At 45.1% G+C, this 17,804-nt stretch overlaps 1 protein-coding gene across 1 annotated transcript in view; it reads left to right on the forward strand.

The window, feature by feature from the left end:
- Positions 1-17,804, forward strand: part of RNF128 (ring finger protein 128) — a 28,441-nt gene that overhangs the window by 1,226 nt on the left and 9,411 nt on the right. Inside the window, exon 2 of the mRNA XM_054215023.1 lies at positions 12,920-13,167. Coding sequence (XP_054070998.1) covers positions 12,920-13,167 — 248 coding nt within the window. The remainder of the gene's footprint in view (positions 1-12,919; positions 13,168-17,804) is intronic.

The following is a 17,804-nucleotide window of genomic DNA, read 5'->3' on the forward strand; positions in this document are numbered from 1 at the left end:
CATCTTTCAAATGAAGATTGAGATTTGGCTGTATTTTAGGCTAGTGTTTCCTGACGAACAGCCCTGGGCTGAAAGCTGTGTAATGCCTTCTGGTAACGGCCGGAGCGGGGACCCTGCCTGCGGTGGGACGGGGGAGGTGCCTTTGGTGGCTCTGTCCAGTCCTTGGCTGTTGCGTTGATGCGCACGCACCCCACCGGTGTGGTGGTGTTCTGCTAAGTGGCCCTGCTTTGGGAAGCCACGTCTTCTGGAGAGAAATACAACAGTGGAAATGAATAGTCAGTCTTAAAGCTTTGACTGGTTCCAAAAATATTTGTATCATTGCAGCACCCCTCTTAGAAGGGGTGCAGAGGATTTCTGGCTGTTAGCGGTGGAGGTAAGTCTTCTGATGAGACAGCAGAAACAGCAGCTGCCCCTGGAAGTTCGTTGTGCGCAATCGTAATGAGCTGTGTGACTGTCTGTACTCTGCTTTAAGAATTTAAAGCATACAATCTGGATGGGCTCTGGCCTTTCTGAGGCAGAGCTTTATGTAATCAAATCTCCTGACGAAGGCTATTGAGTTGTGGTTACCTCTGAGCGAGTTCCTCCTGCTGAATTGACAGTAGGATCCCTGCCCTGAACCCTCTTCACTGTGTGCCTGCCTAATCCTGCAGCTCTCGGAGGAGCTCCCTTGGCACTGCACACCTGGGTAGGTCACTGCTGAACCTGTTCTTGAGGGCAGGTATATGTGCTCCAGCCCACTCCTCCATCCTGGCCACTGGGAGACCTACAGCATCTTAATCATGCTAGGAGCTGCCTCTTGAAATGAGCCATCTGCTCTCTGCCGGGTCTGCTCCAAGAGAGCTCCTCCCTTTCCCATGCTGTCCTTAAGCTTTCTGCTGAGGGATTTATGTCAGAGTGGCTCTAGCTGTCCTGATTATCCTACATGATGGGTTACAGGCTCGAGGGCATGTTAAAACTTCACAGCTGAACTGTAGACAAACAGGTCAGGGACTTCTTGGAGAAGACAGCTTCTGTCAAACCGCTTATTTCATCCGTGTGACTCTTCCTTGCCATGTCCTAGCACGGTTATTCCTTGTCCTTGTTTTAGTCCCTCACTTTCTCTCCTGTTCCAGTCTGCCTTTTCTTCCTCACTGGGCTTGAGTTATCCTTTTCTGTTGTCACAGTCATCTGTGAGCCCCTGTTCTTACCTCTTCCCACAGCGACGCTCTTCCTTGTGCTCACGGGGCTTTGGTGGCATGCTGGGCTTGGGCCACCCCTGCCCTGTGCCCCTGCTGGGAGCCAACGCTCTCCAGTCAAACTTGACAAACATTGCAGGCTTTCGACACAGCAAAGCCAAGAGGAAGCAAGTTACAAGTAATCAATCAGCCTCGTTCGTTTTGCCAAGTGTGGGATGTTGCTTGTATAATGTTGATGAGATGTAGCGCCGTAGGCTGAGCTCAGACTCAAGAGGTAAGAGTTGGTGATACTGCCCTTTGGGATGGGCCTCCTCTTCTGGCATGCTGTGGTCGACTGGATGCTCTTACTCTTCTGGAGGCGGTGGTGAGGGTAGCCCTGCTCAATGAGGAACCTTTTTTTGTGCAACTACAACTCCCGCCGTTTCTGTAACGGCTGTAGCTGTGCTAACGGTGACTTCACAATCTGGGTTTCCTAATCGGCTTTAATTTCTGCTTTAAGTGGGCCATCATACGCTGTCAAGTGAAACCAAAGCAGGCCGAGCGCTTCCTCCAAGCTGAGGCAGTGGGAAGTTGCGGGAGGTGGCTTTGCTGGGGCGAGGGGGAGCTCAGCCTCAGGGCTCTCCATCTCCCGGGATGCTCAGGGGAGCATCTCCTCCTGCCCCGAGGGCTCCCCTCTCCCCAGCGGGATGCGGGAGCTGTCGTCAGCCTGGCAGAGCGGGGAGGTCCCTGCGCGTAGGTTTTGATAAAACATGTGGCACAACATGCTTTTCTTTGTGGAACTTTGGTGGCAACAGAACACAAAAGTTATTAACAGAAGTTTATCTAAAAGTACATTGTGCCTTTTTCTGGGGCTGTCAAGCTCAATTTTTGAAGCAACTTTCTGGTTTTGAGAGTTAAATGTGCCTGTACTTGACAGCAGTGTTTGTCCTGGTCATCCTGCTTCCAGAGACTTTTTTTTTTTCTTATAATCATCATGTTTAGTCTGATGAATTCTTTATTGCTTATATCAGTCCTCTGTGTGGAAACTTTCTGGTGTGCCAACTTTAAACAAGAAAAAAAAAAAAAGCCACACCAAAACCCAACCCACCCTGGCAATAAAAACAACAGAACACAATAAATAGCCAAATCAGATATGACCAAATCCTGCCTAATTGTCTCTAACACACGAATGTCAAGAATTTATTGGAGTCCAAAGTAACATTTACTTTGTACTTTTATAAGCACAAAACAGTATCAATTAGCAAACTTGAGTTTTAATTGTGCTCATTTTAAGAAGATGGTACCGCTCTGTGGCAGGCTGAGCAGGGTTTCAAAGTACAGTTCTGTGTGCTTATAACTGCACCTCTCTCTAATCTATATTGACCTTCTGAAAAAGACATTTGATTGGAGAAAAAGAGCAGCATGTGGGGAAAAAGTGCACACCAAGAGTTGGTTTGTTTTAAAGGTGGACCTTGACTTAAGGTAGAACCAGGCTGTTGGGTGGCTTTGGGGTCAGGGTATGGTGGTAACCGTGGAAAGTGTCCTTTGGTGTTAAGCGTTTCCCTGTAGCTGGTAAAGAAGGATTCTTTGCAGGTCAGAGAGCTATTGTGATAATTTTCTTTGGTTTCCCTCTCGTCGTGTAACTCTAGCCTTGAGAAGCACATCACCTGATCTGGAGAGAGTTTATTCCGGGGGAACGCAGCTAAATAATTCTGGCTAAAACAGTAAAAGTGTGTCTCATGCTAACGCGATCTGGTTCAAGTGTAAACTCGCATCAATGGGTGAAAGGGGAAGGAAAGGTTAAATATGTAACACTGCCACTTAACTTGTTCTGCAGGAATTTCACTGAGGTGAAGGCTAATCTCCATATGCTTTGAGGAAACAGTGGATGGCAAAAGTCTATAATCATGCTCTGCCCCAACTTTGTGTGAGGCAGGATCTTTAGAAACAAGCTAGAACTTTGCCGTGATATTAAAAGGCTGATGTGAGCTGTAAAACTCATCCCGGTCAAGGCTGAGACAGAGCAGTAGTCCCACGGCAAGCTGTGCTGAAGCTTTGTAAATGTCGTGTAAACAAATAGCGCACTGTTCCTTTGCCGTGAGTGAAGACTTGTGCCGAGCACATCCGAGGTGAGGAATGAGGATGCAAGGTCTAAGTAATGTCACTTGCTGTCCCATGTTCCCTGGCCACGTCCGGTCGAGCCCCTGCAGATTATTTAGCCCTTCCTACCAGCAGCTCCTTATTGAGAAGGAACTTGGATGGAACCCCTGTGCCCGGATCGTATTGGCAGCCTGTATGTAGTGCCTGGAGTTCCCAGCTCTTGGAATCTGGGAATAGCTCTTTGATGTGTGTGTGCTGCAACTTTGTCTTTATGTGCTCAGTTCACTTCTCCTGGCTGCCTGGTTTAGAAGAAATGAATGTCACAGCTGTAGCGGCATTCGGATAACCGACCGTGGTACAGAGTCTGGCTGGTGACCCTGATCCCCACCTGCAGGGTATGGTGGGGGTGCAATAGTGAGTTGGGGCTGCCCACAGCACCTGGGCAAGCATGAGAGGCACTGAGCAGCAGGACAGACTAAACAGTGCTACTGGCAGCTTCTGATCCCTGCCCTTGCTCTTTTGGGTCCCATTTAGGTACCTCTGTGCCATGGAAAACTGCAGGGTAGGCACCAACCCTGAGATAGCCTGGAACAGGTCTGTGAAGTGCCCTTGCTCTTTGGGTTTACTGAGCTGATGAAATGTGAAAGGATGGATTAAAATCCTAAGTGACAGCTGTGGTAGCAGAGGCTTCATTGTGTGGGACATATGGCCCTAAAACAATGATGGTGCTTGTTTGCCTCAGTCTTGAATGTGCCAGTGAGCAAAGAGCAGTGGGGCTCAGCACTGTTCCCCCCCTTGTATCAAATGTGACCTGCCGTCTTTCTGCAGACAGATGCCTTCTGGCTTACACTGTGCTGACTTACATTATTTTACCATTAGCTTCCTCAAACTTGCTGGTTTCCAGCGAGCACTTTAGCTGCTACGAGTACGTTGAGAGGAAGGGATATTAGCTGTGAGCTCCATCTCATCTGAAGAGGGTGAGCAATGTATTTACTAAATCAAAACTGCTGAAAGCTGTTGAGTAAATTCACCGGAGAATTTTCATTAGGGAATGTTGACTGCCGTTTCCCCAGAAGGTTTCAGATGCTGTTTGCTGGATTGAAAGATGATACTTCGCTCTTGCAAGTGCTACTGACCAAACAGCATGTGAAGAGAGCTGTTCTACAGATCTCAGCGCCCTTAATAAGCGTACAGTCTTGGCTGCTGTTTTAAAGGCTGATTTCGTGTTCTAAATGTTCTAGGATTTAGGGCCTGGCAGCATTTACATAAGTCTCAAAGGCTCAGAAAGAAATACAGAAAAAAGGGCTGGTAATTGTTGGATCCACTTGGCAAATAATAACTTCTAACACTATTTAAACTAAATGGAGCGCAGGTTGGTTTCCACCTCCAGTATCCTCTGGGGACTCGTGGAAACTCTCGTCATGTAAAACTACATTTGGTCTTGATGTGCTCCTTTAGATACCCAGCCTGTTTGGTAAAAAGTTCCCCCACATTCCTAGTGTGGAAATCTTCCTTATCCACATTAACTGTTGGGTGACTGTTCTGGAGGGCAACCTCACCAAAGAGTGAATCTCCCTAGATGGACGTGGCTGGTAGCTCTCAAGCAGTGTAGTCCATTAATAAATGTAGTGTTGGCGAGGAGCATACGGTGGTATGTGTTCCCAGGCAAAGACTAAGACTGCTGTGGGCATGAGTTCTCCAAAATAGGTGTTTCTTTCATGCAACACAACCACCAGGGAGTTTCTCTGCTCCCTTCCCTTCTGTCCTTACCATGCTGAGGATCTTCTAAGGCTCTGTCTCATCTTTAAATTTCATGTAATGTTCCTTCCCCTCCCCCCCTTTTTTGTTTTCTTTTTAAAGATCTAGCTATTGCATCCTACTCCTGGGTACTCCTGCCAATTTTTGCAATTTTTTCAAGTATCTTGCTGTTGAATGTTTACCTCTACTTTGGAAGACTTGTATGTTGAGAGGTCAGGCATAGTGCCAGCTGCCAAGTAAAGCAAGCTGAAAGTAGATTTCATTAAGCTTAGGTGATGGTGTGAGCAAGAAGACAGTTCAATCAAAACGCTGGGGTCATTAGGGGCTGTTGCTTTAAATAACTGCAAAGTAGCCTGGAAGGGAGGGATTCTTTTATCTTGGTGCCAGGTGATGTTTGGGGTGGAGAGCTGCAGAGCAGGAGAAGGGGGAGGGACAAGCCTGCCTATATGTCAGCTTATCCAGGCTTAAATTGCTCCTGGAACTAGGACTTCAGTCACTCTCCCCTCTTCCAACGGGGAGAGCTTATCACAGGGCAACAATGGTGCGAGGATGATGTTTCGGTCAGCGTCTGCGATGGAGGATGAGCGCTGGGATGGGTGCTGCTCAGTCAGACCTTCGTTCCTGATAAGACTTGGCCTTGTGCATGTGGGTGACAGCAATCATTGCTTTTTTTTTTTTTTTGCTTTGGTCAGCATCGTACCAGTGATGAGAGCAGAGCTGGTGTGCGAGCGTCTGGTTTGCCAGTGCTCCTGAGGCCAGGCACGGCCCTCGCACCCGGAGCGTGGGGTGGTGCTGAGGCACAGTGGCTTTTGTCTGCAGCGCTGGCCTCTCATCCCAGGTGAATTACATCATGTCTGTAATACTGGCTCGGCCTGTGTATGCTGTTAGTTTATTTTCCCTTCTACTGTAGCAGATAACAGTAAACTTGTACCAGCCTGTTTGAGAACAACCAGAAATCCCCTGTTTCTTACTATTTCAATACAGTGAGATAAGCAATATTCAAAATGCTATGTCTTACCTTTTTCTTTAAACCTGATAGATAGTATATCAAATACTCTTCTTACATGCCTGAAGAGCCAGGTGTGCTAATCTGGCAGGATATTCTTGGAGAGTCAACTGACAATGTCTTTCGTGGTAAAGCACAGGAGGTGGCTGGTTCTCCTACTGCCTTTTTGCTGACATTGGGGGGTTGGAGGGATGGTAGGGGAGTGCTACCTCCTTTGGGTATGGCTGAAGGCACAGCTAGTGCTGATCTTCTGTGCTGCCAGCACCATATCATGTAGCTAAAAGAGATCCAGCCACCATCTGTCCAAAGCCAGGGTTTGTGTTTCATCTCCCTAAAGAGCCTTCAGATAGTGATTAAGCTGGGGTTAAGGAGACGCTATCCTTTTCTTGAGAATTCAACCTCTGAACCCTGCTTTTTGCTCTTCTTTTTGCATATGAAGCAATCAAAATCAAACGTAATTTCTTCCATTCTGCTTTTTCTGAGCATGTGGCTTATGTGGTGGTCAGCTGGGGCTTTATATAGCTGCGGAAAGGGGGCGTGATGGGTTGTTGCTGTGGTACTTTGAACAGCTCTTGCGTGACTGCGTTCTCTGAAGACTTCTCTGCAAGATCATACAAGCACAAGATCCTTCATCCTGTAGTAGTTCTCTGGCAGAACTTACTCAGCTGTAGCAAAATGCCTGCAGCCTTTAATCTGTTAATAATTGCATCCTTCGTTTCTCAGTCCTCTTAAAGCGTTCAGAGGAAACAGTTCATTGGCTGTCTGCTGAATCGCTGTTTAATTCCTTTGTGAAACAAAAAAGGTGACTATTTTAAAAAAAAAAATAAATGTCTTCATTTAGCTGGGCTCACTCTCTGCCACTGTGATATTAAACAACTTCGATGAGCTAGCCATGGCTAGTCTGTCAGAAAACCTCTCCTACACAGGGCAAGATAATGTTTAACTTTTGGGTAGAAAAGCCATACTGCTTCCTTTCCTTCCCTTTCCGGTGACTTCTGTGAAACTGTTTCTCTTCAATATTAAAAGCCCAGGAAAACTTAGTGTTGGCTGAACGTTGGGTTAAACATACCCAACAATCCTCGCTTGATACCACCAAGTGAGTAGACGAGGGTGAGCTGTGCCGGTTCCTGGGGCGAGGAAGCCGTGGCAGGAGTGTGATGTGGTGGTTGCACAAGGCGCTCTCTGGACGAAGTGAAATAATACTGGCAAAACAAACTCTGGGTGCTTAATTTCACTCTGCTTAAAGATGATGCAACACCTCAGACTTTCAGAAAGGGAGAGGAAAAATTACCGAATTGGATATGTTGGAGCTTGTGTGCGGCATGCTAGCTTTTTCCTTCTTCAGAAATAAGTTGCCTACTTACTGTGTTTTATACCTTCTTTCTTAAAAACTCCTACAAAACTTGCCTTCCTCAAATGTTTTTACCGATCTATGTTGTAGCCAGGTCCGCTCCCAAAGAGGAAAGGGTCCCATCACGCTGTTCTACAGCCCATTCTTGGTAAACGTTGATAGAGACGTTAAAGGGTTTGGCTTTTGCTATCTGAGAAAATAAGGGTCGATAGAATTTCCCCCAAATTACACTGAGGTTTTAAACTGAAATTAAAGGGTCTTTCATGACTTAACTGAAGCTGAATATGTTTGGTTTAAAGGATGCTTAAACAATGTAAAACATTTCCAATGCCTCCAAGCTGAGAAACCAATTTTAAGTGAGGCTTGAGAAGCTGACGTGGAGCTGGAGTTCTTGAGTTGGCTTCCATGACATGTAAAGCTATCAAACAGCTGGAAGTTAATTATTCACTGCAAAAAGCCTTGCCAGGGCCTCACAAGAGCCGGAAAAACATACACGGTGTTTGTCAGTGTCACCTCAGAGTATTGCACAGAGAGAATGTTAAATACTTCTCTTAGATTGAATTAACATTCTCTGTGGTGTTAGGTGGAGTATCGAAGTCAGTGGTAGAGGAGGGGAAAGTGTGCAGAGATGGCAAGTTTCATAACTGAATTTTTTGCCTAAGTTTTGAAGGCACACAGTGTTTTCTGTTAGGTACTAGAATATTAGGCCTTAAAATGGGCTGCACCAGAAAATAGTGTACAATCGTAAAGCTGGCATTGTGGCTAGCAGGCTGAACCAGTTTGGTTTTCTTAGTTGTGGAACTCAAGCGGTAAATAAGAAATGTGGCATTACAATAAAGACTCCTTAAATTCAAACAATTTTGGAAAAAAGTTTCCTTAGATGAAACTTGTTTTCTGGCAGTTAATTAGCTGGGGAACTGAAATATGGCCTTCATAACTTGATGGGGTTTCGCTGACACAGCAGAGATTTAAATTACTGGAGGTGCTCTCTTTCTTCCCCTTTCCAGGCTGTGCTTCAGTTTTATTAAATGCACAATGCCAAAGCTACATTAAGATTAATGCAGGGGCAAAGTTTTCTTTTTTTTTCCGCCCCCCCCCCAACATCTGGAAAAAAAGGCTGAGATCTGAAAGTGCGACAGCGCAGTTTGACTTCACAGGGGTTGGAGCTCTGAGGAGGAGCAGCCTGCACAAGAAGGCCTGTTTCTTCCCCTCCAGACATGCGTGGTTTCAACTTGTAGGAGCCTGCACTGGAGTGTCCAGGAGGCAGGATTTAACCCTGGAAACTTGCTTACGAAAGCCGTCTCGGAAGGGATGGTTGCTGTGGATGGGTGAAGCTTGGGCAGTGCCCTGTACTTGTTCTGGCGTTCTCGTGCAGTGAGTGGCTCGACTGCGAGGCTGGAGATGCAGGACATGAGGGATAAATTTTAATTATGACTAAGGTAGCATTCAACTTCCATCCCAGGTGAGGAAATCTGCCAGTTTGTTTACACATATAGCTAGCAGCTGTGCTCTTGGAGGGCTGGTGGGGCCTTCCCGTGCTCCCAAGTAGCACAGAATTCAAGTCAAGACCACAGGCAAGCTCAGTGCCACCATGGCAGAGTCTGGTGGACAGAACTTTCCTGTAAGTCCGTGTGCTGTGGCTGTAGTCTCTGGGCTTTAATAAATCTTACTTTGCTGTATTTATTTCACCTGGAGTGCTAGTGTAGCTGCCTTATGAAGTTTTATTTTCTCTTTCCATATTATAGACAGGATTTAACGGTTTTGGGAGCTGGGCAGAAAGCCTTCAGTCATGTTGCCTCTAATCTCTGAATCTCCTTGACTCTTGGTGAACTCCAGGCAACCTGGAAGCTGTACTATAACACCTGAAGGGGTGGACAACTTCAACAGGTCCCAACAGAGAAGTGAGAAAGGAAGGCTCATTACTGGATATTAATAATCAATATCTATGGGAAACCAGTTCCCTCTTCATTAAAAAAAAAGAAGAAATTTCACTGTAATCCCCAGAACAACCTGCTTGTAGTGTTTGTAGAAGTTGTAATTGTACTTGTAATATGCCTGGGAAGGAGGTGGTTCCTCTAAACTGCTAGGGCTTCTCATTCCTTCACTTGCATGGGGGAGGAAAGAAAAAAAAAAATTAGGCAAATCTGAAAATCCCACCTTCTGTGGGAATCGGCTCGTAGCTTTATTTTCACCCTGAACACACTGTGACAGCACTTCGGAGCTGCTTCTGTGGGGAGAGGGTTTATGATGATAGTTGTGCAAGGAGATATGGAGACCCTGGAGGCATCAGTGCTGTGCTCTAGCATGGATCTACCAGGCAAGTGTTGCCTTGAGGTATGCCATGGAGTCCCACCATACTTAGCAGTGGCAAGTAGGGACCTGCTTGTCTGGGACTTAGTCGTATGCAGTGACTCAAAGAGCTAAAGTTCTGGTTATCCTGTATTTTGTGTATACTTAATTTGAATCAGGTAAGCAATGCTTTGCCATACCTTGTTTTGAAGCAGGGGATTTGGTTGGCCCCAAGATCTAATCCTTGCATCGGTGTGTTTTAATGCATGAACAGATTGTGATTTTTAGCTGAAAATTACTGCTGTGAAGGCATTGGTTCGATTACACTGCTGTCTGCTAAGTATTGAGGGGTGACTCTTCTCCAGGACCCACAGTTTGCTTGGTTCAGAGTAGACTTATCTGTAGCACACCCAAGAGTAGCCCTGGGTTACAATAATCCCCTTAATGTGAAAAAGCAGGTGTTTACTGTGCAAAAGTTAATGCTCCCAGTTCAGCACACCTCTTGCACGTTGCATCTCTCTGCTGAATTGCCAAACCTGTAACGTCACGTTTGGAGGGAGCAGAAGTGCAATGGCAGAACAAGTGAAGTCTTTGCAGGGCAGTGTTTAATACAGGTATTTATATTGGTATAAATAGATACAACTCCACTCTGCATCTAAGTAAACCTGATAGAGGAAGGTACAGCTTTGATCCCAGTCACGCGCTCTCCTTGCGTGCCAAATGTGCTTGTGTCCCAGCTCCTCCCTGCCCTAAGAAACCACTGAAGTTCTTGTGCCTCATCTGTGCCAACCCGTGTCTGCAAAACAGCATCCTTCAGATTTTGACCAGTGTGCTGCCTTGTGATTTAGGAGGCGCCTTCTGCAAAATTCCACGTCTACAGAGGCAGATTGCGTTTGTTGAAAGACTTGAGTAACTTTCCCTCACCGATTTCACAGGAGATGGGAAAGGAGAGAGGCGGGGAAATATTTAACTAAACGGGTTTTGCTTCTGTTTAGCAATGAGCCCATTAATTAGCTAAACAGGCAGCAGCTTAATCTCACCTTCTAATGTCCCTTAAACTGTTACAGAAAGCATTACCTGAATCACAAAAGCTGACGCCTAAGCAAGGAACTTGGGTTTCTGTGAGGTTTTTGCCACGCACAACTGATTGACTTTCCTCTTGCTTTGCTGGAGTCTGGCGGGGGGAAGCTGACAGTTCAGGGCAGCTGCTGTGCTTGAGACACATCTGTAGGTGTCCCCTCAAATAGCTCCTTTCCATTAAGATGCCCAGGCGCTGTCAGGAGCCTCTGGCGAGGTTGGTGGTTCCCAGGCCACAGTAACATGTTTCAGTACCTGTCAGAGCTACCAGCTGACCACTAGCGTGTGTTTGTTTAAAGCAGAGCTGAAATTGAGAGAGAAATCTCTGCTGGGGGGGAAGTGTCAGGAGAAGCCTTAATACTGTCATCCAGTGAGATCCTGGTGAACTGATTAGGCTGAAACTTAAATGGAAGATTTTTTTCTTTAAGGGTAAAACTTGTTCACAACTGATGGCTTAGTAACTGAAGTGGTTTTGCAGGCTTGATGGTGACATTTCATTAACAGGACTTCCTATACTACATCTTGAATTGCACATAACCACAAGCTATATTTGACTACTGAGACATGCAGAAGCAGAGGGGAATAAGGCAGAACAAGCTTTTTTGCTTTTTTTGGCAGGCTTTTTATTTTCTTCTTGTCACAGCCTGTTCTTCCACAGTTTCTTCCATGCTTATGAAAGTAAGTCACAGCTGCTGACTTGACCCTTGCTTAATTTTTTTTATTTGCTCCTCACACCTGACTCCAGCTCATTTTATAACTGATGTATAAGCCCTAGTTCATCATAAAGGACAGTAGTTGCAGTCTGGCTGATTTATTTCCCCCCCCTCTTTTCTGTGTGATGTACTTCTCATTACAAGGAGCTTTCTGAATAAAAGATGAGTTTAGTCACGCTGAGGAGAGTTGCTAGACATCATGCTTAGCCGTGTTGGATCAAAGGCATTATGTGAACAAGCTGGAAAACTAGTAAGTGCTTTTTCAAATGAGAGCCTTTGCGGTTAAACACCAATTCTGGTTTTTTTGATAGTTGGAAGTTGGATAAGGTTTCTTTTAATGGAGGGGAAAAAAATTGGTCTCCTCCTTGGATGGGAGGTTAGCTAAAAATAGCACTTCTGTAACAGCCCTTATTCCTTCACCATGCAATATCCATTATGAATGTTGTGCAGCTGATGGTTTAATGCAGTGAGACTCCTGACTTGCTGGTCTTCGAATCCACATTTCTTGTATTTAGTTTAGAGAGAGGCAAATAACGATTGACTCATCTCCGTTTCTCCCTTTTTTTCCTCTTAGAAGTCTCTCTGTTATATTGCACGTAGTATCAAGTGTCCTCAAACACTTATGTGTCACCCAAATGAAAGCAGCTTTGTCTGTACTTGGTGACCAGAGTTGCTTGAAATTTCTCCCGACCATAAAACCCTTGGTTTCTCTGGTGACTTGTCGTGATGTTCAATGGAGTAAATGAAGTCAGTTGTTAAAATCTTCATGGAGTGTGCCATCTGCCACCAACTGTTTAAAAGCCAAGCACACCTCAATATTTGCTTCCTTCTGAATTTGCATTAGAAACTCACAACAACATTTCTAGTTCACAACCAAATTTCACTCAAACATTTCTCAACTGCCTTGAAAATACAGAAGCAAAGGCTGATCTATGGCTTTGATTGCTCAGTGTCTGGGGAAGAACTTAGCAGTACTGTCAAATTTAGAAAAGAGGTGTTAGGAAGTAGCAGCGGAGCAGGGAGGGAGTCGGATCCATTACAGGAAGGGTCCTCAAGCCACCAGCTGTGGACCTGGCATCCCTGACCTCCTGGAGATACCACAATCCCTACTGACCTTATTTATTTTTAACTTCATGTAGTTCAAAGGCATGTTAAAATGTAAATCGCCAAAGTGTTGAGTCTGAAATAATGACAATGCGTGTTCTGTATGGCAGTGAGGAGCACTATGGAGAGGAATGGATTCTAAATATGGTTCACTTATGCAGCTCATAGGTAATCGGGGAACTGGACATACCTTTCAACTGAACAAGCACATGGAGATGACACTTATTCCATCGGCTCATGTTGAATCTGCAAATGCTAGTTAGAAACTTTCCAGTCTGTTCTTTAGCACTTGAACTGGAACATCTAAGACAATGACTCTCATACAACACTTGGGAACTGAGCATGGACTCCCCTTCTTCTTTTGCAGGTGCTGAGAGCATCGTTGCAATTATGATTGGCAACCTGAAAGGCATGGAGATCTTACACCGGATTGAGAGTGGCATGAAAGTGACTATGGTCATTGAAGTGGGGAAAAAGCACGGTCCTTGGGTGAATCAGTACTCCATCTTCTTCATCTCGGTGTCGTTTTTCATTGTCACAGCAGCAACCATGGGCTACTTTATTTATTATTCTGCTCGGCGACTCAGGATCGCAAGGGCCCAGTCCAAGAATCAGGTGAGTTTGTGTGTGCCATTGCTTTTTTTTTTTTTATACCCCTGAACCTCCATGCTGTAGAACTTGAGGGCAAAATACTGCTCGAGCACCAAAATTACTGAATTTGTTCATTCTGCAGGAAGAAGTGTGGTCTATAAAATGCTGAGATATATCTTTAAGCAGCCTAAAACTTTCCAAAGAAAAAGCAAACTGTCTGGAGAAAGCAACTGATCAGGTTTAGCTAACTTTGTCTCCTACAAATTTTACTCCCTGAACTGCAGTGCAGCCGTAATGCTGATGTATTGGAGGCGGTGAGAGCACTAAACTGCTTTTAGCTGACCCTCACACTTCCCACGTCGCACTGCCTGTGTGCTAGCTGCAATGTGAGACACGACTGCAAATGTGGCTGCAAAATGGTGTATGACTTTGGCTGCCTTTCTGTAGACCACAAGTTGGGAAACTGCTGCTTGTTGAAAGCTGCTTTCTGACTGAAAGCTTTACGAGAATTGCAATGACAGCCTCAATTAGGTGTTGAAAAAAAAAAAGCACTATTAAATGGTGTTCTTAAGCCCCGGGCAGGGAGTTGCTAATGAGTTAAGTTTCCAAGTAACCCTCTTCTGTGCAGTAATCTGATCAGGTGATGGGACTGTGCTTATGGCTTTGTCTTCAGTCTGATCAGACCCACCTTAGCCCTGAAGTAGCGGGTATTAAGTCAAAAGCCTTAAGAGTGAGAATAAAGCCCTGGCATGATGTCTGGTAAAGGTGATGGGCAGCAGCAGGAACAGGATCCGAGTGGCGCAGGCCTTGCCCTTACAGCTGTGTTGCAGAGGGGACCATTGGTATCTGCAGTGCTTCGTGCAGGAGCTACCTGAACTCTGGAAGAAGAGTTTGTTAGAGTCCTCTCCTACAGACAGCAATAGCACGAGCATCTCTCTCCAGCTGGGCTCAGAGTTTGTGAATGATTTCTGGATCAGTGGTTAGATAGTGAAATGACAGACTTCTCTCCCACTGCAGAAGACCTGCCCTGCTGAGCTGCTCTGCTGTCCTGGAGATTTTGGGCACCTTGAGCAAGATCCTTCTTAAATAGGCTGATAAAGCTGGACATAGGTGTTGAAATTCAGGCTTCTGTAACATTTTAGGACTGGCTTCTTTAAAATGCTAACAAGTAGAACCATTGATGTTCTTGGCAGGCAGGCAGACTAGCTAGGGTGAATGACAGCAATATTCCTGGAGTTGAACGGTGGGCTCAAATATTGACCAGAGTTGAATGCTGGGTTCTCTCAAGTAATCACAGAACCGAACTCAGTCGAGTTTGTGTTCTGAAGTCCTGTTGTCTAAGTGCAGTCTTGTGGATGATGGTCAGCTGGCTGTATCCTTACTGAGACTAGAGATCTAACAGTGAGCTGAAACTGTATTTGTGCCTGGTCTAAGCTGTGTCTGGCTCAGCTTCTGGACTAGGCCTCCTCTAAGTGCACGTTCTGATGTTATGCCACACCTGGAAGTGATGTGAGGATACAGTAGGGGAATAAGGATACAAAGAGTTGAAAGAGCAGTATTGGAAGTTGTCATCTGCCTGTGAGATGTGTCATTGCCACTCCTGGATGTCAAGTGGAGTTGTCTCTGTAGTGCCTTCCACGAGGGATGGCCTGGAGCTCTAACTTGATGCTGTCTTCTTGCTGATATCTGTGGACAGAGATGCACACCGTCTCCTGCTGCTGAGTTCCCTCTTTCATTCCCTGCCATCTACCTTGGTATGAGAACTCTGGTCAATGCTAAACAAACCTGGGCAGGAGAAACTGGGTGCCCTAGAAGCTGGTCTGCAAAAGACATTCTGTATCACATTGCATGAAAATTTTCCCTCCTTTGAAGGTATTTAACAGAGCAGTTGTGGAAGTCCAGCTCTATTCTGAGCTATCAGGCTTTCAACAAGCTACAAATGTTATTAATCCCTCGGTGGTAGATGGTACTGGGAAAATCCAGTCTGCTTGGCTAGCACCTTCATACAGTGTTTCTATCTTGGGTTCTGCGTGCACAAGGAATTTACTGTGGATTGAAAAATAACATTGATAAATGACATGCCAGTTCCACATGATTTCAGCTGAAGTGAAATTAAGGAGCCTTAAAATGTGCTTTATAAAGTATAAGAATAGAAGAAAGCGCCTCCGCTGTTGGGGGGTAAAAAGGTACTGTTTTGTAAAAGTGAAACTCAAGACAATCCAGAATTGTTTTCAATTGCTTTCGTACCATGGCATCTAAAAACTGACCTCACAATGATTAGATAAGCAAAGAATAACAAGAAAGATCTTGTTAGTGAAGGTGACCTACTAAAATGTGATGCCACAGTGTTCCCTGGTAGCCAGCTGACTGGATTTTCAGTGTATATCCAAAGTTTGAGACTTTTAACTGCGTTGGCTCTATGAAATACTGAATATTAGTCAAGCAATTTAGCAGCTTGCATGCCAGATGGGGAGCTTTCCTGTCATCATTCAGCCCTTTGCAAACTCGGGTTGCCAGGACTTCAGTCTGTACTTGGTGGAGTAAAGGGGTGTGCTTTGTCTCCTTTGTTGCGCAGATGTTGAAGGGTTGTACATTCTTTTGGGGCGTGCCTTTAGGAAACAGTCAAGTGTGTTAGTTAAGCATTAAAAATTTGCGCTCTTTCAGAAGTGAAGTGTTGCTCTGAATGCATCCCTTTACCCAGTGTTACTACTCTTCAAAGTATCTCTCTGCTTTTTTGACCTTTCCTGTGGGTTTATGTTGCTATTGTGTGAAGAGTCTTTTAAAGTGTCAGTCTACCACTTGAACCAAACTGAACACTTCTTAAATGGCTCCGAGTGATATGGTGAGCTAATTGTGATATTTGATAATGATGCTCTGCAGCTTGTCTCTTGTTTGTTCGAGTTCCTGAATATTTGGCTTGTTCGTGTGGACTGAGCCACAGCCCCAGGAGAGCTCTGGCCCTGGACTGAAAAGGGCAAGGAAGCTGGAGTCCCAGTTGCTTACTGAGGGGTAGAGCAGAAAGAGGGGAGAACATTTTCTAGATACCTCTTCTGCAAAGGCTTCTTGAAAAGAAGAGCCTGGCTAGATATGTGTTTCATTCGTGCATGGGACTAGTAGAAACCCCTGCTTGAATTGGATGGCTCCCAGGTATTAACATATTGGCGATACATTTTCCCTTTTCTTTTGGCTTGAGAAAAATCTTCAGACTTTAGTGCTTTCTGAAGCAATCTCTTGCTGTATAGACAGTCAGGCTTTTGAAGACCTTTAAACTTCACTGTTTGCCAATACATTTTCTGTGCTTCTTCGTATGACTACTTGCTGCTTCTGGTGAAAGCACTTTTTCTGGACAGCTTGATCACATATAACCTAGGCTTTAAACATGTTCTCCTCTGCAGGCCTTTCTTGAAGGCAGCAGCTGTCTCCTACTCAGCTTGAGCAGGAATTGTATGCAAGTCAGTAGTGTGTAAAACTGTGCAAAGGGTTTCCTCAAAAAGTTGAGTGACTACTGAGAAGAGCCAGTCATGTTGTCTTGCTGTCCAAGTGAGAACATAAGTTTGGTAGCACATCTGTCCTAACTGTGGGTTAAACAGAGCAGCTTTTTCCTCACCAGCCAGCTAGCTAAATCGTTTACAACCTGCTAGTTCTTATCTGAACGCATATTTTGTTCTGGGCTTGAAATTCAAGTCCCCACCTCTGCGATCTTTTACTGCATTGTGAGGTCTGTGAGGCAGAAGGTGGAAAAACAAGGCAAGTGTGGTAGGTGGCTTGATAACTTTCTAGTCAGTGGCGTACTGGCAAATTCAGTTCCTCAATATATTAACCTTTCTTAATAATGCAAAATGGCCAGTGATGTTATCTGTGGCCTGGTTTCTAATTTAAGCTCAAGTCTTCACTTCCACTGATTTCATAAAGATTAGATGTTGCAGCTGAGAAAATGACTGAACTAATGGCTTTGAAGGAGGTGAATTGCTCAATTTTGCACAATTCAGAACTGTTTTCATGGCAGTAGCTACCTGTGGGGAAGAAATTCCTTAGCTTACAGGAGAAAACCAGGAGTTCCTGACCTCCTTAGAGCTTGCGGGTCTGCCTTGCCGTGACCATGCTCGCAGGGTGCCAGGAGCGCAACCCTATGCAGAAGGGGTTGGAGATAAAATCAGCAGTGTTGGACTTGGGAAGACTGAGGACTAAGCAAATAGCAAACCTAATTTTCCCAGCTAGGTGCCTCTCTAGTTCGGAGCCTGGATAGGAGCTGGGACCTGGCCTGTTTTGTAATGTCTTGATTCTTTTTTTTTTTTTTTTCTGCCTCAACTTCGTCAGCTATTTTTTCTAGAGTTGCTGCGTTTTAGACTTTTAACATCATTAACATTTAATGTTTGCTTGAAAAACTTGGCTGCCCAAAATGCTTTGACATTCCAAGCTCGAGTATCCTGGATCTCCTGGTAGGCTATTCAGTAAAAAGCTTCCTCTTGGAACTTTTCTCCACGCCCCCAGAGGGGTGTTCTGCTGTACTTACTAAAATCAATGTTAAAGGTGACTTTGCCATTGGTGCATTTCATGAAGAGCAATTAAACTTGTGCCCAGGTGAAACTTAAATTATTGTTTCAGTAAATTATTAATGATACAGCCAGTTGGGTCCCGTCTAATATGCTTGGCCTGACATT

This window comes from Rissa tridactyla, chromosome 9, assembly GCF_028500815.1.
Source record: "Rissa tridactyla isolate bRisTri1 chromosome 9, bRisTri1.patW.cur.20221130, whole genome shotgun sequence".
Lineage (NCBI taxonomy): Eukaryota > Metazoa > Chordata > Aves > Charadriiformes > Laridae > Rissa > Rissa tridactyla.